The 19107-nt window shown below is 36.7% G+C and overlaps 1 protein-coding gene and 1 non-coding gene across 5 annotated transcripts in view; both read right to left on the bottom strand.

Annotated features, from left to right (window-relative positions):
• BDP1 (B double prime 1, subunit of RNA polymerase III transcription initiation factor IIIB) overlaps positions 1–19107 on the bottom strand; it is an 88631-nt gene that overhangs the window by 37135 nt on the left and 32389 nt on the right. For all 4 annotated transcript variants that reach the window (XM_025447331.3, XM_035713940.2, XM_035713939.2 and 1 more), the window contains exons 14-22: positions 17785–17876; positions 16290–16488; positions 15416–15528; positions 12367–13957; positions 11019–11200; positions 10356–10578; positions 6978–7156; positions 5165–5369; positions 4005–4144 (exon numbers count right to left, since the gene is read on the bottom strand). In XM_025447331.3, the coding sequence (XP_025303116.3) occupies positions 4005–4144; positions 5165–5369; positions 6978–7156; positions 10356–10578; positions 11019–11200; positions 12367–13957; positions 15416–15528; positions 16290–16488; positions 17785–17876 (2924 nt within the window). The remainder of the gene's footprint in view (positions 1–4004; positions 4145–5164; positions 5370–6977; positions 7157–10355; positions 10579–11018; positions 11201–12366; positions 13958–15415; positions 15529–16289; positions 16489–17784; positions 17877–19107) is intronic.
• LOC112660699 (U4 spliceosomal RNA) lies at positions 7768–7914 on the bottom strand. Its single transcript, XR_003137143.1, has one exon. It is a non-coding gene; the product is annotated as a U4 spliceosomal RNA (small nuclear RNA).

Here is a 19107-nt window from a genome sequence, read left to right as displayed (position 1 = left end):
CACCAAAAACCGTAAGATACCTAGGAATAAACCTAACCAAAGAGGCCAAGAATCTGTACTCAGAAAACCATAGAACACTCATGAAAGATATTGAGAAAGATACAAAGAAATGGAAAAACGTTCCATGCTCATGGAAGAACAAATGCTGTTAAAATGTCTACGCTACCTAGAGCAATCTATACATTCAGTGCAATCCCTATCAAAATACCATCAACTTTTTCACAGAGCTGGAACAAATAATCCTAAAATTTGTATGGAACCAGAAGACCATGAACAGCCAAAGGAATCCTGGAAAAGAAAACCAAAGCTGATGGCATCATAATGCCTCACTTCAAGCTACATTACAAGATCATGATCATCAAGATGCACAAATCAATGGAACAGAACAGAGAACCCAGAAATGAACCCTCAACTCTATGGTCAACTCATCTTTGACAAAGCAGGAAAGAACATCCCATGGAAAAAATGGAAATAAACGTCTCTCAACAAATGGTGTTGGGAAAATTGGATAGCCATGCGAAATTAGACTAAGTCCTTACACCACACACAAAAAGAGACTCAAAATGGATGAAAGATATAAATATGAGACAGGAATCCATCAAAATCCTAGAGAACACAGGCAGCAACCTTCTTGACCTTGACTGTAGCAAGTTCTTGCTAGACATGTCTCCAAAGGCAAGGGAAACAAAGGCAAAAATGGACTACTAGGACTTCGTCTATTGAGACTTCATCAAGAGAAAAAACTTCTGCACAGCAAACAGCTGACAAAACCAAAAGGCAATCTACAGAATGGAAGAAGACATTTGCAAATATCTTATCAGATAAAGGACTGATATCCAAAATCTATAAAGAACTTATCAAACTCAACACCCAAAGGACAAATAATCCAATCAAGAAATGGTCAGAAGATATGAACAGACATTTCTCCAAAGACATACAAATGGCCAACAAACACACGAAAAAATGCTCCCCATCACTCGGCATCAGAAAACTACAAATCAAAATCACATTGAGATACCACCTCACACTAGTCAGAATGACTAAAATTAACAAGTCAGGAAACGACAGACGGTGGTGAGGATGCGGAGAAAGGGAAACCCTATTATACTGTTGGTGGGAATGTAAGCTGCTGCAGCCACTCTGGAAAACAGAGCTACCCTACCACACAGCAATTGCACTACTGGTTATTTACCCCAAAGATACAAATATAGTGATCTGAAGGGCACTTGCACCCCAATGTTTATAGCAGCAATGTCCCAACAGCCAAACTAGGGGAAGAGCCCAGATGTCCATCAACAGATGAACAGATAAAGATATGATGTGTGTGTGTGTTATTTGTGTGTGTGTATACAATGGACTACTATTCCACCACCAAAAAAAAAGAAATCTTGTGATTTGCAATGATGTGGATGGAACTGAAGGTGTTATGCTAAGCGCAATAAGCCAATCAGAGGAAGACAATTATCTGATCTCACTCATATGGGGAATTCAACAAACAAAACAGAGGATCATGGGGGAAGGGAGGAAAAAAAGTAAAACACAATGAAATCAGAGAGGGAGACAAACCAGAAGAGACTCTTGACCATAGGAAACAAACTAAGGGTTGTTGGAGGGGAGGTGGGTGTGGGGATGGGTGTCTGGGTGATGGGCGTTAAGGAGGGTACCTGATATAATGAGCACTGGGTGTGATATAAGACTTATCACTGACCTCTACCTCTAAAACTAATAATACCGTGTTTAAATTAAAAATGTGTGGGATCCCTGGGTGGCGCAGCAGTTTAGCGCCTGCCTTTGGCCCAGGGCGCGATCCTGGAGATCCGGGATCAAATCCCACGTCAGGCTCCCGGTGCATGGAGCCTGCTTCTCCCTCTGCCTGTGTCTCTGCCTCTCTCTCTCAATGTGTGCCTATCATAAATAAATAAAAATTAAAAAAAAAAAAAAATTAAAAAAGAAAATAAATAAATTAAAAATGTGTTGAAAAGTTTGATTTCTCTCATTAAAAGACACAGAAGTTCAAAATAAAATCTCTTGAAATATGCAGTTTCTTTTAGGATAGTCTGCCTATGTAACTACAGGAATCTGCTGGTCTGAAAGTCATAAATCCTAAAAACTTAAGTTTAAAAACTAATTTGGCAATGTTATTTTGAAAAGCCATTTAAATCCTCTAGGTCTCCCTAGTCAATTATAAATAAGAGTATATGAAAGGCTGACCTTGAAGGTCACTGCTTCTTTAAAGGCTCACTTAGAGTCAAAATCAAATTCCTTACAATGGTCCTATATCATCTGCCATTCTCCTCGGTCAGCCTTTACACCTTCCTACATCTACTACTCTCCCTTCTCTTTCCCTGTTTCACACTAGCCCCTTTACTATTCCTCAAACAAGCCAGGCATGCTCTTGCCTTAAGTACTTTGGAACTGCTGTTCCCTCTCCCCCAGACATCCCGTGGACCTGCTATTCCTTCACTTTTTTGGGGTCCTCTCTCCATTGGTACCCTTGCAATGAGGCATTCTTTGATCACTGCTGAACAAAAAGTAGTATCAGGGCACCTGGGTAGCTCAGTTGGTTAAGAGTCTAAGTCCTGATTCTGGCTCAAGTTATGATTTCAGAGTTGTAAGACCAAGCCCTGCATGGGGCTCTGCGTTGGGGAATCTGCTTGAGATTCTTTTTCTCCCTCTGCCCCTCTCCCCACTCACTCACACAGGAGCATGCTAAATAAATCTTTTTTTTTTTTAAAGTAGTATCAATAATAATAAAGCAAATTACAAGCAATAAATAAAAGTGGTAGTACTGAACTACACCTTTCTAGTGTAACTCATTTAAAAGATACCATTCTAAAAAAATAAAAATAAAAAATAAAGTAAAATAAAATAAAAAATAAAAGATACCATTCTTAAAAAAAAAAGATACCATTCTTACCATTTGGTTTGGGACACAATTCTAAATACAGCATATATTAAGTAATTCATAGTACTTCCTATTCATGAATTTAAGTAGGATATAAATTTGTAATTTGTAAATATACAAAGAACTTAAGAACTTCTGTCTAGGGATGCCTGGGTAGCTCAGGGGTTGAACATTTGCCTTTGGCTCAGATCACAATCCTGGAGTTCTAGGATAAATCCCACATTGGGCTCCCTGCATGGAGGGTGCTTCTCACTCTGCCTGTGTCTCTGCCTCTCTCTCTGTGTATCTCATGAATAAATAAAATATTAAAAAAAAAAACAAAACAAAAACAGAACCTCTGTCTCCTATTAAATTTAGTTTAAAAGAATTTAGTTTTAAAATAAAAAATGAAGATGCTCACTAAACTGTGGAGAAATTATAAATTAAGAGTATCAATCATACAATTCTTATAGTATTTGAAGAAGCATTTTTTTTTTAATTATTTTTATTTATTTATGATAGTCACAGAGAGAGAGAGAGAGGCAGAGACACAGGCAGAGGGAGAAGCAGGCTCCATACACCGGGAGCCCGACATGGGATTCGATTCCGGGTCTCCAGGATCGCGCCCTGGGCCAAAGGCAGGCGCTAAACCGCTGCGCCACCCATGAATCCCTGAAGAAGCATATTTTAAAAAAAATTATTTTCCCCCCAGATCTCTCTGGGATCCGGCTCCGGGCTAAAGGCAGCGCTAAACCACTGAGCCACCCAGGCTGCCCAAAATATTCAATTTCATAATTAACTACTACTTTACCCTTTCACAATATTTTCTTGATGTAAAATTTTATCTTTATCTTTAAAGTTGATCTTTAAAAAGTTTTATGCTTTTCTGATTAAAAGCAAACTCACGGGAACCCTGGGTGGCGCAGCGGTTTGGCGCCTGCCTTTGGCCTAGGACGCGATCCTGGAGACCCAGGATCAAATCCCACGTCGGCTCCCGGTGCATGGAGCCTGCTTCTCCCTCTGCCTATGTCTCTCTGCCTCTCTCTCTCTCTGTGTGTGACTATCATAAATAAATAAAAATAAAAAAAATAAAAAAAATTTAAAAAAAAAGCAAACTCACCTCATCTTTTCATCTAAAACATTTACTTTGTTAAGATGAAGAGGTTCTACAGGAACCATGTGACTCTGGTTTTCATAAATTCTATCTTCTGAAACTTTAGAGGATACAACTTCGATTTCAGTTCCAACTGGAGAATTTGGCTAAAATGACAAAAAAATAGGTTTTTGTTTTTGTTTTAACAAATGAACATATCTCCTAAAATACTTCAATCATTAAGAATGGTACTGAGTTTTTTCAAAACTGGGAGTCAAACTAGGTATGCACTGTTCATTCTTTGCTGTCCAAAAGAAAATGGTCTAATTCAGAGAAAAAGTTTCAATTACTGCAATTACTATCTTTACACAATGCTTTAAAAACTAAATAACTAACTGTTGTGAACACCCACTGACCCCCTCCACCCTGCCACCAAGGGGTAAGAGAGGGTCCAAACAAGGATTACAATCACTCTAGATATAGATTTTCCCTTGGTAAATTAAAAAAGGACAAAGAAACAAGCTCTGTTGAAAAGGGCATTACACTACTTTGATGTGTATCAAAACATACATCAATAAAAGATTGGTTTAACCATCAAAGAGCAAACTGTTATGCAGCAATGAAAAATGATGTACTCTCCATAGTTCTTGACATAAAAAGTCATTTAATATATTAAGTAAAAAATAAGTCAAATAACATGCACACAATTATTTATTAATTTTTAAAATATTTTATGTTTAGGTAATGTCTATACCCAGTGGGGCTTAAACTTACAAACCCAAGATCAAGAGTTGCATGCTCTACCACCTAAGTAAGCCAGGTGCCCCAGTGATTTTATTATTTAAAGTTACATTAGTGTACACACATGTATGCATGGAGATATACCTAGTAAGGTACGTCAAAAGGTTTTCAGTGATTACCTAAGGGTGTTATGACCAGGATAATCATTATATTTTGTACTAACTGAACATTTTCACAATGAACAGGTTCATTAGTTAGGGAAAAAATATATCTATTTTCACTTTTAAAAAAAAATCCAGAATGGTAAATCTGGAACAGAACTAGGTATGTTATATACTCATTGAGCAGAGGTGTCAGATACCTATATTCTAAGCCCAGTGTGAGTTGTCATTTTGTGTTTCAAAATGCATTAAAAGGCTCAATTTAATTATGTAACAATAACTCACCACAGTCAAGAGTTTTTTAGTTTCATCTTTTTGTACAATTGTTCTTTCTTCCTTAAGGATGCCTTCAGCTTCACTTTTTCCTATCTGCCTCTGTCCAGTCTTTCTTATGTTTGGTCTGGGTCTCTGAAGTCGGCTCCTTACTATTCGAGCAGGTGGGATAATGCTTTCCTTCACTTCTTGCTGGAAAGTATTTGTATTTTGAGCCCTAAAAAAAGAGGATAGGGAGAGAGGGAACTAGATTGTAAAAAAATGAAAACTAAAATCATAAAACTTGAGTCTCCTTTCATAAACTATACATTTTTGTGCAATTAGAGGAAAACCAAATTATATTGATAAGTATATCTTCTTTTATTTAAAAAATAGTTAATTTTCAAAAAAAAAAATAAAAATAAAAAATAGTTAATTTTCAAAAGGCTATGAATTTATATGAGGTAGCTAAAAGATTCAAATTCACAGAGACAGAAAGTACAAAGGTAGCTGTCAGGGAATAGAAGAGGAGGGATGAGGTGGTCTTGTTAATGGATAGAGTTTTAGTTTGAGAAGATGAAAATGTTCAGGAGATACATGAGGTAACTGTTGCAAAACAATGCAAATGTACGATAATGCCACTAGATAACATACATAAAAAATGGTTAAAATGGTAAATAAGTCTTCTACTACAATATTTAAGAAGATAATGAATATAATCCTTACAAACATGTATTTTTAAATGCAATGATTTGTATAAATCCTTAAGTAGCTAACAGTGAATACAAGCAGGGAAGCATTAAAAAGTGTAACTCAATGTGTTTTCTATTTTAGGCAGTCTGACATATGAATAAAAATAAATGAAGTAACCTTGGAGCGTCTGGGGGGCACAGTCAGTTAAGCATTCAACTCTTGGTTTCAGCTCAAGTTGTAATCTCAGGGTGAAGAGATCAATCCCCATGTAGGACTCTGAGCTTAGCGTGGAGTCTACTTATGACTCTCTCCCTCTGCCCCTCTCCCTGAGCACTTACCTCTCTCTCAAAAAAATAAATCAGGAAGGAAGGAAGGAAGGAAGGAAGGAAGGAAGGAAGGAAGGAAGGAAGGAAGGAAGGAAGGAAGGAGGAAGGAGGGAAGGAGGGAAGGAGGGAAGGAGGGAAGGAGGGAAGGAAGGAAGGAAGGAAGGAAGGAAGGAAGGAAGGAAGGAAGGAAGGAAGGAAAAAGAAAGAAAGAGAGAGAGAGAGAAAGAAAGAAAGAAAGAAAGTCAGTCAAGTATGCTTGGTATTCACTTTTAAAATATAGTAACATGGGACGCCTGGGTGGCTCAGCGGTTGAGCATCTGCCTTCAGCCCACGGTGTGATCCTGGGGTTCCAGGATCAAGTCCCACATCGGGCTCCCTGCATGGAGCCTGCTTCTCCCTCTGCCTGTGTCTCTGCCTCTCTCTGTGTCCCTCATGAATGGATAAATAAAATCTTTAAAAATAATAATAATAAATAAAATAAAGTAAAAGAAATAAAAGAAATAAATGAAATGAAATAAAGTAACAGATCTGAATAACAATGAAGAAATAGGGCAGCCCCGGTGGCGCAGCGGTTTAGCGCCGCCTGCAGCCTGGGGTGTGATCCTGGAGACCCCGGAATCGAGTCCCACATTGGGCTTCCTGCATGGAGCCTGCTTCTCCCTCTGCCTGTGTCTCTGCCTCTCTCTCTCTCTCTCTGAATGAATGAATAAATAAATCTTTAAAAAAAAAAAAGAAGAAATACTTGAAAGATTTCTCTCTCAAATTTCTTTTTTTTTTTTTTTTTTTTTTTTAAGTATAGTTTAGATTCTCGAAGTATCACTGTTTACCTCATAGAAACAACTAATTCCTTTTCCTGGGCCTTTGTAGGCTGAGCCTTCTCTTCAGGATCACAAGAACTCGCAGGTGAAAGGTCCTTTTCAGTCTGTATACATGGTAATATCACAGCCTCCTCCTGCCTGTAACCTGATTTGTCTTTTTCTCTTGATGTCGTTAGGGAAGCCACACCCTAGAAGGCCGGTAAGAAAAATTTCATCAAGGGTTGATAAAAATATAGGGAAACAAGAACTTTTATATACTACTAGCAAAATAAACTGGTCAAGTCTATATAGAAGACAACAGTATCCACCAAAAGTTTTAATTCCCAGCACTTCTACTTTTAGAAATGTATCTTATAAAAATACTCAAGTATACAGAAAATTATACACAAGGATATTTACTATACCGATTTAATAGCCCTCCAAAAAAGCAAGAACAAAATAAAAAACTGGAAACAAGACAAACCTATCAGTAGAGTATTAAATAAATTATAATTTGTTTATAATGGAAAAGTCCAGAGCCATTTAGAAGATAAATTTGTATATACGGATCCAAAAATAATACTGTATTAAGTGAAAAAATGAAAAGTTATTATGCCATTTTTGGAAAACAATGAAAATACCAACACATTTTATTATTTATATATAAATTCCTATACAGAAAGGGTTGGGTGGATATACTCAAAATAGCTACATGATTGATTAGCTTGGGAGAGAGAAATGGGACATTACAATGGACTCTCGTATTTTAGATTACAAATTTTTTCAATTGGAAATTTTTATAATCAGATAAAATAATAAAAAAAATTATACCTCTTAACATATAAGAAGAAAAAGTACAAATTGTCAAACATAGTAAGAGCTAAGCTATTCTATTTTATATTTCAATTAGCAATAATCACGCCTCAGATAAACCTCACTGGCTATGATACTGCCATTGTGCAAAGCTTATTTATTTTTAAGTAAGATCCACACCAGTCTTGAACTCACGATCCTGAAATAAAGACCTGAGCTGAAATCAGGGGTCAGATGCTTAAACAACCGAGTTACTCAGGAGCCCCAGAACTAATAAGCTACTTTAAAACATAAAAGAAGAATTTTGGGACGCCTGGGTGGCTCAGCGGGTTGAGCAGCTGCCTTCGGCTCAGAGCATGATCTTGGGTCCTGGAATGGAGTCCCACACTGGGCTCCGTGTGAGAAGCCTGCTTCTCCCTCTGCCTATCTTTGCCTCTCTCCCTCTCTCTCTGTCTCTCATAAATAAATAAAATATTTTAAAAAAACAAAATAAAACCATAAAAGAATTTTAATCCAAAATGGTTCTTCTACAATCATTTTTTTCAAGATTTTATTTATTTATTCATGAGAGACACGGGGAGAGAGAGAGAGAGAGAGAGAGAGAGAGAGAGAGGCAGAGACATAGAGGGAGAAGCAGGCTCCCTTTGTGGAGCCCAGTGCAGGACTTGATCCCAAGACACTGGGATCACCACCTGAGCCAAAGGCAGACGCTCAACCACTGAGCCACCCAGCCATCCTCCAAAATGGTACTTTTAGAAAATTCATTCTTTTATTATTTTTTGTGAACTAGTCTTTATTAATTATTGAAATATAGTTGACATACCATGCTTTATTAGTTTTACAACACAGTGACTCAACAATTTTACATTACTCAATATTCACCATGGTAAGTATAGTCACTACCTGCCACCATTCACAATTACTATATTATTAACTATATTCCCTATGCTATACTTTTTTTTCTCTGTGACCTATTTCAGGACTGAAAGTTTGTACTTCTTGAAGATTTTAAGTAATCTCTACACCTAACATGGGGTTCAAATTTATAACCCGAAGATCAAGAGTTGCATGGTTTACCAACTAAGTCAGCCAGGAGCCCTGGGAAGTTTATATCTCTTAATCCCCTTTTCCTATTTCCTCCATCCTCCCACCCTCTTCTCCTCTGGCAACCACCAGTTTATTCTCTGTATTTGAATCTGCTTCTGGTTTTTTGTTGTTTTTTAGAGTCCACATGTTAAGTGAAATTAGATGGTATTTGCCTTTCTCTGTCTGGCTTATTTCTCTTAGCATAATACTTCACTTGGCAAAATGGACTCCTAGGCCCATCCATGTTACTGTAAATGGCAACATCTCTCTTTTTTTTTTTTTTTTTTTAATGGCTGGGTAACACTTCATTGTACATACATAACTCATTTTCCTTATCCATTCATCTATTGGTAGACACTTCGGTTGCCCTCCTATCTTGTCTACTGTAAATAATACTATGATAAACATAAGGGTCCATTAGTGGGAATGTAAATTGATGCAACCACTGTGGAAAGCAGTGTGGATGTTCTTTAAAAAATAAGGATCCAGGAATTCTAGTAGTGGACATTTGCCCAAATCTTTCCATATTCTTTTTTTTTATTATTTTTATTTATTTATTTATGATAGTCACACAGAGAGAGAGAGAGAGAGAGGCAGAGACACAGGCAGAGGGAGAAACAGGCTCCATGCACCGGGAGCCCGATGTGGGATTCGATCCCGGGTCTCCAGGATTGTGCCCTGGGCCAAAGGCAGGCGCTAAACCGCTGCGCCACCCAGGGATCCCTCTTTCCATATTCTTTGGGCAAATGTCCACTACTAGAATTCCTGGATCCTTATTTTTTAAAGAATATCCACACTGTTTTCCACAGTGGTTGCATCAATTTACATTCCCACTAATAGTGCATGACAGTTTCTCTCCACATCTTTGCCGACACTTGCTATTTCTTGTCTTTCTGATATTATTCTGTCTGATGTAAGATGATAGCTTATTGTGGTTTTGATTTGCATTTTCCTGATGATCAGCGATGTTGAGTATCTCTTCATGTACCTGTTTCCATCTATATGGCCAAAAAAAGTACTTACATGCTTAGAACAATCAACTTAGGAGTGTTAACACTTCCTTTCAAAGTTTATGATATTGTATCACACGATCTTAATTTGTTATGGACCAAGTTAACAAAGTAAATAAAATATCTCCTTTAATTCCCATCAAGCTTCTAACTCTTTATTTCACCTTAACAACCAAGTAAAATAAAGAATGACTATCAATCTCAGTTTTTCCTGTGAAGAAGCCAGCCGCATCATTGGCTACGGTCACATGATGAATAAAGGGTCAAAACTGGAGCCTAGGCTTCTTAAATTCCTTCCCATGACATATCTGCCCATTGTGAGACCTACGAGATTCTTATAAAACCACATGGCATATGAGGGACATTAAGTACAGCAAGAACAGTACCACAGGCAGCAGAAATTACAAGAGAAAATATTTGTGAAATGTTACTCCCAGTTCTTTTACTTTAATAACCATAAGAGCTAACACAAAAAACATCCACCTTGAATAGTACTCACATGTTGAGAAGGGGAAGTATTCATCTCTTCACTGCTCTGTGGTACCACAACTATCTCAGTTTTATCAGTTTCCAATTTCTTCCCACGTACATGTTTTTCTGCTTCTGTAGTCTCTCTCTTTAAAGTTGCTCTTGCTAAGTTTGGTTTTGGTCTTTTGAATCGACTTCTCACAAAAGGTGCTGGTCTAACTTCAAGTGGCTTCTGCTCTTGATGAAGAGATTTGCTTTTGGAAAAAGGATTATCAACCTTTAGAATGAGTTGAAGGGGCAATGAGAACAGAGTTGAAGGACAACTTGAGAAACTAGCAGTAAATATTAATTCTAATTCTTCACAGGAAAACAAACTAGACTATTTGGTAGATCCTGAAAAACATGACTACAATCCAAATATAAGCCTACAAATAACATCTTTGCAAAAATACAGGTTTTCTCACACCGTTGACATAGGATTGTGTATAACGTAAAATTCCGATGTTAGTTAATTCTCTCAATCTACTGTCACGACGACCTTAAAATTCCCTTCCAATCATCCCAAACCCAGCTTAAAATCTAGAACACTATGCTATAGAGGATAGGTCTTAAAACCTTACTTAGTTTCACACAATCTGAAACTATAACTCTAAACGCTTTGTCTTTAAAAGCACACAGATCAATACACTTGTACCTTAAATTAGTATCTGAAAACTGCTCTGGAACATCTGAAGATAGTATCCCCTGGTCTTCTGTTTTATCAGGTTCAGAAATCTGCAAAGTTTTCAAACGGCTCAAGTGATCTGATAGTTCCTTTTCAGAATTTGTTTCTTCTTCAGGTGTATGCACCATGGACAGTACTTCACTGCTAATGTTCTGGAGGAAGTCATAGAAATCAACCAAAGTAAATCAGCACAAATGGAAAATGTCACAACAGTGTGAACTTCCAGTAACTGGAAACTTTTTTTTCTTAAAGATCTCATTTTTAAGTAATCTCTATACTCAACATATGGCTCAAACCTACAACCCCAAGATCAAGAGTCACATGCTTAAAAAAAAGGGGGGGTGGCAGCCTGGGTAGATCAGCGGTTTGGCGCCGCCTTCAGCCCAGGGTGTGATTCTGGAGACCCGGGATCGGGATCGAGTCCCACGTCGGGCTCCCTGCATGGAGCCTGCTTCTCCCTCTTCCTGTGTCCCTCTGTGTCTCTCATGGATAAATAAATAAAATCTTAAAAAAAAAAAAAAGGTTGTATGATTGATCCACCAACTGAGCTAATAACCAAGTACCTCAACTGGAAACTTTTAACAAAAGGAAATTTTAGGGGCTCAGTCAGTTGGGAGTCCAACTCTTGATTTCAGCTCAGGTCATGATCCCGAGGTCGTGGGATCAAGCCCCACACTGGGCTTCATGATGACCATGGAGCCTGCTTGAGATTCTGTATCTCTCTGCCCCTGTCCCATTCACACTCATTCTCACTCTTTCTAAAATAAAATTTGAAAAAAAATTTTAAATAAGAAAATTTAAAAGTGGAGTAGGGGGGCACCTGAGTGGCTCAGTCAGTTAAGCATCCAACTCTTAGTTTAGGCTCAGGTCATGATCTCAGGGTTATAAGATGGAACCCCACATTGGACTCCCTGCTCAATGCAGTCTGCTTGGGATTGTCTTTCTCCTTCTACTCCTTCCCCTTGCTCTAAATAAATAAAAACTTAGAAAGATGTGGTCAAAAGAAATAATTCTAATGTATGTTCATACTAGCGTTAGCACAAATTCAGTCCAACCCCCTACACTCCTTTTAGCTAAAAGAATAACTTCAAACTTACATTAAGAATGGTTTACTTCTCCATAATTAAATATTTTAAATTATTTTTTTAAAGATACATAGTTTAAGGTCCTAAAACATAGAATTTACAGCTGAGAAAGACTTTAAGCTTTTAGAGATTTTAAATGTTGTGGGATTTAAAAGCAATAATCACAATTTTCATTTTGATAATTTTCTATGAAAAAGTGTTCAAAATTTTATAAAGACCAGAAAAATACATACTTTGATATTTAGTGAAGGCACAGTGCTACAGCAACTACTATTGCTTTGTATTAAACCAGTCTCAGTTTGTCTTGAGGTCTTAGTCTCCTCTGCTCCATTTTTCCTTAAAGAAATGTCTATTTTTCCAGTTTTTTCCAAATCTGCAGCCATTTCTTCAGGAGGACTAATCTCTTCTGATCTGCTTTCCCTCAAGGAAATGTCTCCTCCAGTTTCTTTCAAATCTGCTTCTGTTTCTTCAATAGCAGTTATCTTTCCTGATTCCTTTTCCATCAGAGAAAGGTTTCTTTCTTCAGTTTCTTTCAAATCAATCTCCTTTTCCCTTATGGCACTGATATCCATTGGTACCTTTTCCCTTGGGGAAGTTTCTTTTCCAATTTCTTTCCAGTCTGTCTCCATTTCACCTTGAGTCTTGACTTCTCCTTCTATGTCTATTTCTCCTTTTTCAGTTTCTTCCAAATGTATTTCTCTCTCCTCAGTGGCATCAACCATCTCTGGAACATTCTCCCTTATAGAAATCTCGCTTCTAGTTTCTTCTAAACCTGTTTCTACTTCATCTGTAGTGCTGACCTCTGGTGCATTTTCCTGTAAGGATATTTCTCTTCTTCCAGTTTCTTCCAAATTTATCACTCTTTCCTCAGTGAGCTCAGATACCTCCGATATAGTATCCTTTGGGGAAGCCTCTCTTCCAGTTTCTTCCAAATTTATCACTCTTTCCTCCATGAGCTCAGATACCTCCAATATAGTATTCCTTGGAGAAACCTCTTTTCCAGTTTCTTCCAAATTTATCACTCTTTCCTCAGTGAGCTCAGATACCTCCAATATAGTATCCCTTGGAGAAACGTCTTTTCCAGTTTCTTCCAAATTTATCACTCTTTCTTCAGTGAGCTCAGATACCTCCGATATACTATCCCTTGGAGAAACCGCTCTTCCAGTTTCTTCCAAATCTATCACTCTTTCCTCAGTGAGCTCAGATACCTCCAATATAGTATCCCTTGGGGAACCCTCTCTTCCAGTTTCTTCCAAATTTATCACTCTTTCCTCAGTAAGCTCAGATACCTCCGATGTAATATCCCTTGGGGAAACCTCTCTTCCAGTTTCCTCCAAATTTATCACTCTTTCCTCAGTGAGCTCAGATACCTCCAATGTAGTATCTCTTGGTGAAACCGCTCTTTCAGTTTCTTTCAAATTTATCACTCTTTCCTCAGTGACATCAGACACCTCTGATACACTGTCCCCTGGGGAAACTTCCCTTCCAGTTTCTTTCAAATCTGTCTCCATTTCCACACTATTATCCATTATTTCTGGTATCTTCTCTCTGGGAGAGTTGTCTCTTCCAGTTTTTTTTAAATATGACTCCATTTCCTTAGTAGTATTAGTAGTACTAGCCTCTACGGATACTCTCTCCTTTGGTAAGGTTTCTTCCACTCTCACAGTTTCCCTCAAAGGTGCCGTGAACTGCTCAGATGCAACAATCTCCTCTGACACCTCCTCCTTTGAGAAAACTTCTCTTCTTCTAGCTCCTCTTCCTATATTTGGTTTTGGTTTCTGAAATCGAGTCTTTAGAACTGGGACTTTATTATCCTCTTGAATACTAAATAATAAAAAAGAAAGACACACAATCAAATTTTAAACCATATTGCCAGCTGAAGAGAGAATGGTTGGGAAAATACTACTGAAAGACCAGGAATTCTCAAATAAAATTAATTAATTAATTAATTAATTAATTAATTAATTAATTAATGCCTCAGGCAGCTCTGGGTAAAACCTAAAAATTAAAAGAGGGGGGAACACCATGTTTTGAAATTTAAAATTTTTTAAATAAATATATCAGGACGGTGGCTGATAGGTGGCTCAGCGGTTGAGTGTCTGCCTTTGACTCAGGGAATAGTGATCCCTGGGTCTAGGATCAAGTCCCACACTGGGCTCCTGTGAGGAGCCTGCTTCTCCCTTTGCCGGTCTCTCTCATGAATAAATAAATAAAATCTTTAATGAAAAATAAAATAAAATAAATATACCTACTCATACAGAGATATGTATAAAGAGAAATCAGTAAGGTCAATTAGAGTAGTGGCCAAGTGGCTCTGAACAGTTTCTAATTGTCATGCATATGATCCTTCCCAAATACTGGCCAAGTCTCCAGTCCTCTGCATTGGAGCTGGACCAATCTGTGCCTACTATGCCTACCTCTTTGCCCCTATTATCCTTCATCCAGATATATGCCTTGTCTTAAGAGTTAAGCAACAAAATTAAATGGCCAGATTTGAGCAGCATCTCAAATAGCCAGATAGAAGGAAGTATGATCTAAACAAGAGAGTAAAAAATAATAATAATAAATAAATAAATAAAAATTTAAAAAAGAGTAAAAAATAAATAAAAATAAATAAAAAAATAAACAAGAGAGTATAAGAAAGCCCAGACTTTAAATGTAAAGATTCTTAAAATTCTAGTAATAGTTGAAACTGCATAGTAGTTTGTGAGAGTCCCATTATTCTGTTCTCACTACTTTTGTATACATTGAACATTCCAAAGACATTTTCAAAAGTATTCTAATAGTTCCACTGATTTTGTTAGGTACCATCCAGAGGGGAAATAACAAATATAAAGAGCCACATGTGGCTAAGAGACGTATGAGTTTCTACATAAAATTTCTGTGAACCTTAAATAAAGGTCATATGTAGATCAATCTAATCCAAAGAAGCAAATATAATAAGCTGCATTTCACATCTGGACATATACATTTAATCTAATATGCATGTTAACTGATACTGTTAATTGCTAATTCAGGTCTAATTTTTTTTTTAATTCGGGTCTAATTTATGAGTAAATTAACTCATCAAATCACACATAACAGAAATTAGCATGAAAGCTATGACATAAATTGCCTTGAAAAATGAAGTTATATTTGTGAATATTATGTAATTTGATACAGATAACAAATCAGTATGATTTGCTTTTATTTTTTCTTGCTTTTGTTTTAATAAACAAATCAAATACTTCTAAAACTTTATACAAAATTCAAAGATTACATAACCAATAAGTTGATGCTTACCTTAGACATTCATTAACATTCATCTGAAAAAAATCATCTTCTTTCTCAGATTGTGATATGATGTCTTCAAAGTCAAAATCTTTACTTGACTTATCTTCTATTTGTTCAGGACTCTTAATAACAAACATATTTTTAAGATTTCACAATGAGCCACCCATTTATAAAAAAGTTGCATTGAAAATCTTATCCAATTTGAGTACAGGGAAAATGCTGAACATTTCAAAACTATATAATGATATTCAAGGGACACTTTTTAATATTACTTAAATATCTTTAAAAATTTCATAAGCTGCCACCTTCTACCTTATCTCAAAACCCCCATCCTTTCTCTCCTAATCAGAAACAAGTTACTACACACTCTAGTCTCATCTGTTAGAATTATTCCCAGGGGTCTATCTTCTGATTATTACCATTACAGTATAGACTTTGAGAATTATAACAAAAGAAATTCAAATCTCAAACTATGACCTGAATTCTTACTCTTAACACAAAAACTAGTTACTATGTAAATAACCTAAAATTTATAATCTTTGTTATTGGAATTCTATTTTAGAAGGAAGCTGTTTAAGCCAGAGTTAAAATTCACCTACCTAGCTATATTTTCAAAAAAGAAGTGTAATTCAAACATCTAAATGATGGACGGGGGGGAGTCAAGTCAAACATAAGGTATCATCAAAGCAGATGCTCCATTATGAAAATACTCAAAATCTAGATTGTGATTAAGTGGCTTTACAAGTAGCAGAGCTACTGGCTCTGAGAGTTTTAAATACGCAATGTACACAATTGTATAGTCTTGCGGTTTAAATGGGTGGGGGTTAAAGAAGGCTTAAGCAGTTGTTTTACAAAAAAAACTGGTATGAATCAGAGTACTTACCTCTCTAGCAATACAGGATTCACTTTCATTCTTTTTTACGTTGGCCTCAATTTTTTCCTGTGATGCAAGAATTTCTTTTCTTTCAGCAGCTTTACGTACATTTGGCTTTGGCCTTTGCAATCGGCCCCTCAGTCGTGCTGGTCTGAGAGCCTTTGTTTGATCATCTTCCTGCACACAAAGTTTTTCATTCAAGCTAGAACTACAAGAGAATAAAATCATGGTTATTCTGAAATCCCATATTTGTTTTCAGTATTCCATTCTCCAAGGTATAAGTAAACAATTTGGAAAACAAATATAATAACAAGTGTCCTCAAAAACATCTTCAAAGATACATTTCTGGGCAGCCCTGGTGGCGCAGTGGTTTAGTGCCGCCTGCAGGCCGGGGTGTGATCCTGGAGACCCGGGATCGAATCCCATGTCGGGCTCCCTGCATGGGGCCTGCTTCTCCCTCTGCCTGTGTCTCTGCCTCTCTCTCTCTTGCTCTGTGTCTCTCATGAATAAATAAAAAAATAAAATAAAATCTTTTTTAAAAAAAAAGATACATTTCTATACCCTAATACTTTGGAACAAACATAATCCCGGAACCCTAAATATAAAAATCACTTGCTCACAAAACTGAAAAAAATCTATACCTGACACATATTTAATACTATTCTCCACTAAGAATACTAGTTTTTCATGTATACCTCCAGGGTACTACACAAAGATCATAAATATAGTCCAGAATCCAATGGCTCAGATTCATATTAGAATAAGAATCTACATTCCAAGTTAAATATTCCCTCTTGACATCTCCTGCTGTAAATAAAACTACCCAGCATAACCATTAATTAAGCTAACAAAACTTTGTTAAAATCTTGTTAATAAGTAGAGGAAGAAATTTAATTGTTAACTCAATGGATTTGTATCATAATTTATTTCTCCAGTAACACAAAGAACACTACTGAAATGTTTCAATACACTTATAGTTAAAAGACTACTTTTTTGGGATCCCTGGGTGGCGCAGCGGTTTGGCGCCTGCCTTTGGCCCAGGGCGCGATCCTGGAGACCAGGGATCGAATCCCACATCGGGCTTCCGATGCATGGAGCCTGCTTCTCCCTCTGCCTATGTCTCTGCCTCTCTCTTTCTCTCTCTGTGACTATCATAAATAAATAAAAATTAAAAAAATAAAAAATAAAATAAAAAAATAAAAATAAATAAAAGACTACTTTTTTTTAAGATTTTGTTTATTTATTCATGAGAGACAGAGAGAGGCAGAGACACAGGCAGAGGGAGTAACAGGCTCCCTGTGGGGAGCCCGATGCGGGACTTGATCCCAGGACTCCAGGATCATGCTCTGAGCCAAAGGCAGATGCCCAATTGCTGAGCCACTCAGGTGCCCCTAAAAGAAGACTTAAGTACACTAACTGGAAATAAAATTCAGACATTATCCAGTAGAGAAGTTATTACAATCACTCTTAAAAGCTACAAGTTTCTCTACTTCTAAATACTTACTTAGAAACAGTCTCAGCTTCTGGGTTCTCTCTCTCTGTTTTATCCATTCCAGAAATGTCCAATGTATTGACTTTATCCTTTTCCATGTGATTCTATAAATTCAATTTTTTACATTTTATCAACTTAACATAGAAAAGTCCAAATTTGATAAATGGAAATTAAAAACAATGAATTTCATTTTTTGTTCATAGAGTTTTAAAAATCATCAATGCAGTTGTGAATATTATAAAACACATAATCCCATCTATTACTGACAGGAGCAAAAATTGGCCTACCCTTTCTGGAAAGCCTTTTGCTTTCCAGAGCTTTAAAAATGTTCATTCCCTAATACCATTTCTAAGACTCTATTCTAAGTAAATATTCAGACAAAGTACAAGAATGTTCACGAGAACATTATATAAAATACCAAACACTATGGAGTAGACAAAATATCCAATAATGAGTAAATGGTTAAATTCAGTTATACCCATTGACAGACTATTATGAAGTCACTGAAGACCATAGTTTCAAAGAATATTTAATAATATGGAAAAATATTCATGAAATGTTAAGCACCAAAGGGGACAAAACTGAATTAACAATACTAAATTTTGTAATAGAAAAGCTGGAAGGACATTTGCTAAAAGGTTATTTGCATCTGGATAATGAAATTACAAGTAATTTTTGTCTTAATTTTTTTTAAGATTTTATTTATTTATTTATTCATTAGAGACAAAGAGAGAGAGGCAGAGACACAGGCAGAGGGAGAAGCAGGCTCCATGCAGAGACCCTGACATGGGACTCAATCCCGGGTCTCCAGGATCACACCCTGGGCTGAAGGCAGGACCAAACCGCTGAGCCATCGGGGCTGCCCTGTCTTAATTTTTATATGAATCTTTAAAAAAAATTTTTATATGAATCTGTAGTTTCTCAATTTTCTTGATTTTCAGAAAATTATACTAATATAATTTTATTATAAAAAGTATAATAAAAAAGATACTTCACATACAAGGGGATAAAGCTAGTATTTTAAAATGTATTTTAGCAAAAATTTAAACAATATAATGCTAGCAGAAATATACATAAACAGGAACATTCATTTAGTGCCTATAGCAATGTAAATAAATTCTTTTTTTTTACTGTCATTTGACAATAACAAAAGCCAAATAAATTTAAAATACTCTGACCCATTAATCACATCTCCTTTGGAAATTTATCTTCTGCCTTTTTCCTAAAGAAATTGCTATTTAGGGATCCCTGGGTGGCGCAGCGGTTTAGCGCCTGCCTTTCGCCCAGGGCGCGATCCTGGAGACCGGGGATCGAATCCCATGTCGGGCTCCCTGC

The sequence above is a fragment of the Canis lupus genome, chromosome 2, assembly GCF_003254725.2.
Source record: "Canis lupus dingo isolate Sandy chromosome 2, ASM325472v2, whole genome shotgun sequence".
Classification (NCBI taxonomy): domain Eukaryota; kingdom Metazoa; phylum Chordata; class Mammalia; order Carnivora; family Canidae; genus Canis; species Canis lupus.
The sequence above is the reverse complement of the archived record's forward strand: the minus strand, read 5'-3'. Positions and strand labels throughout refer to the sequence as shown.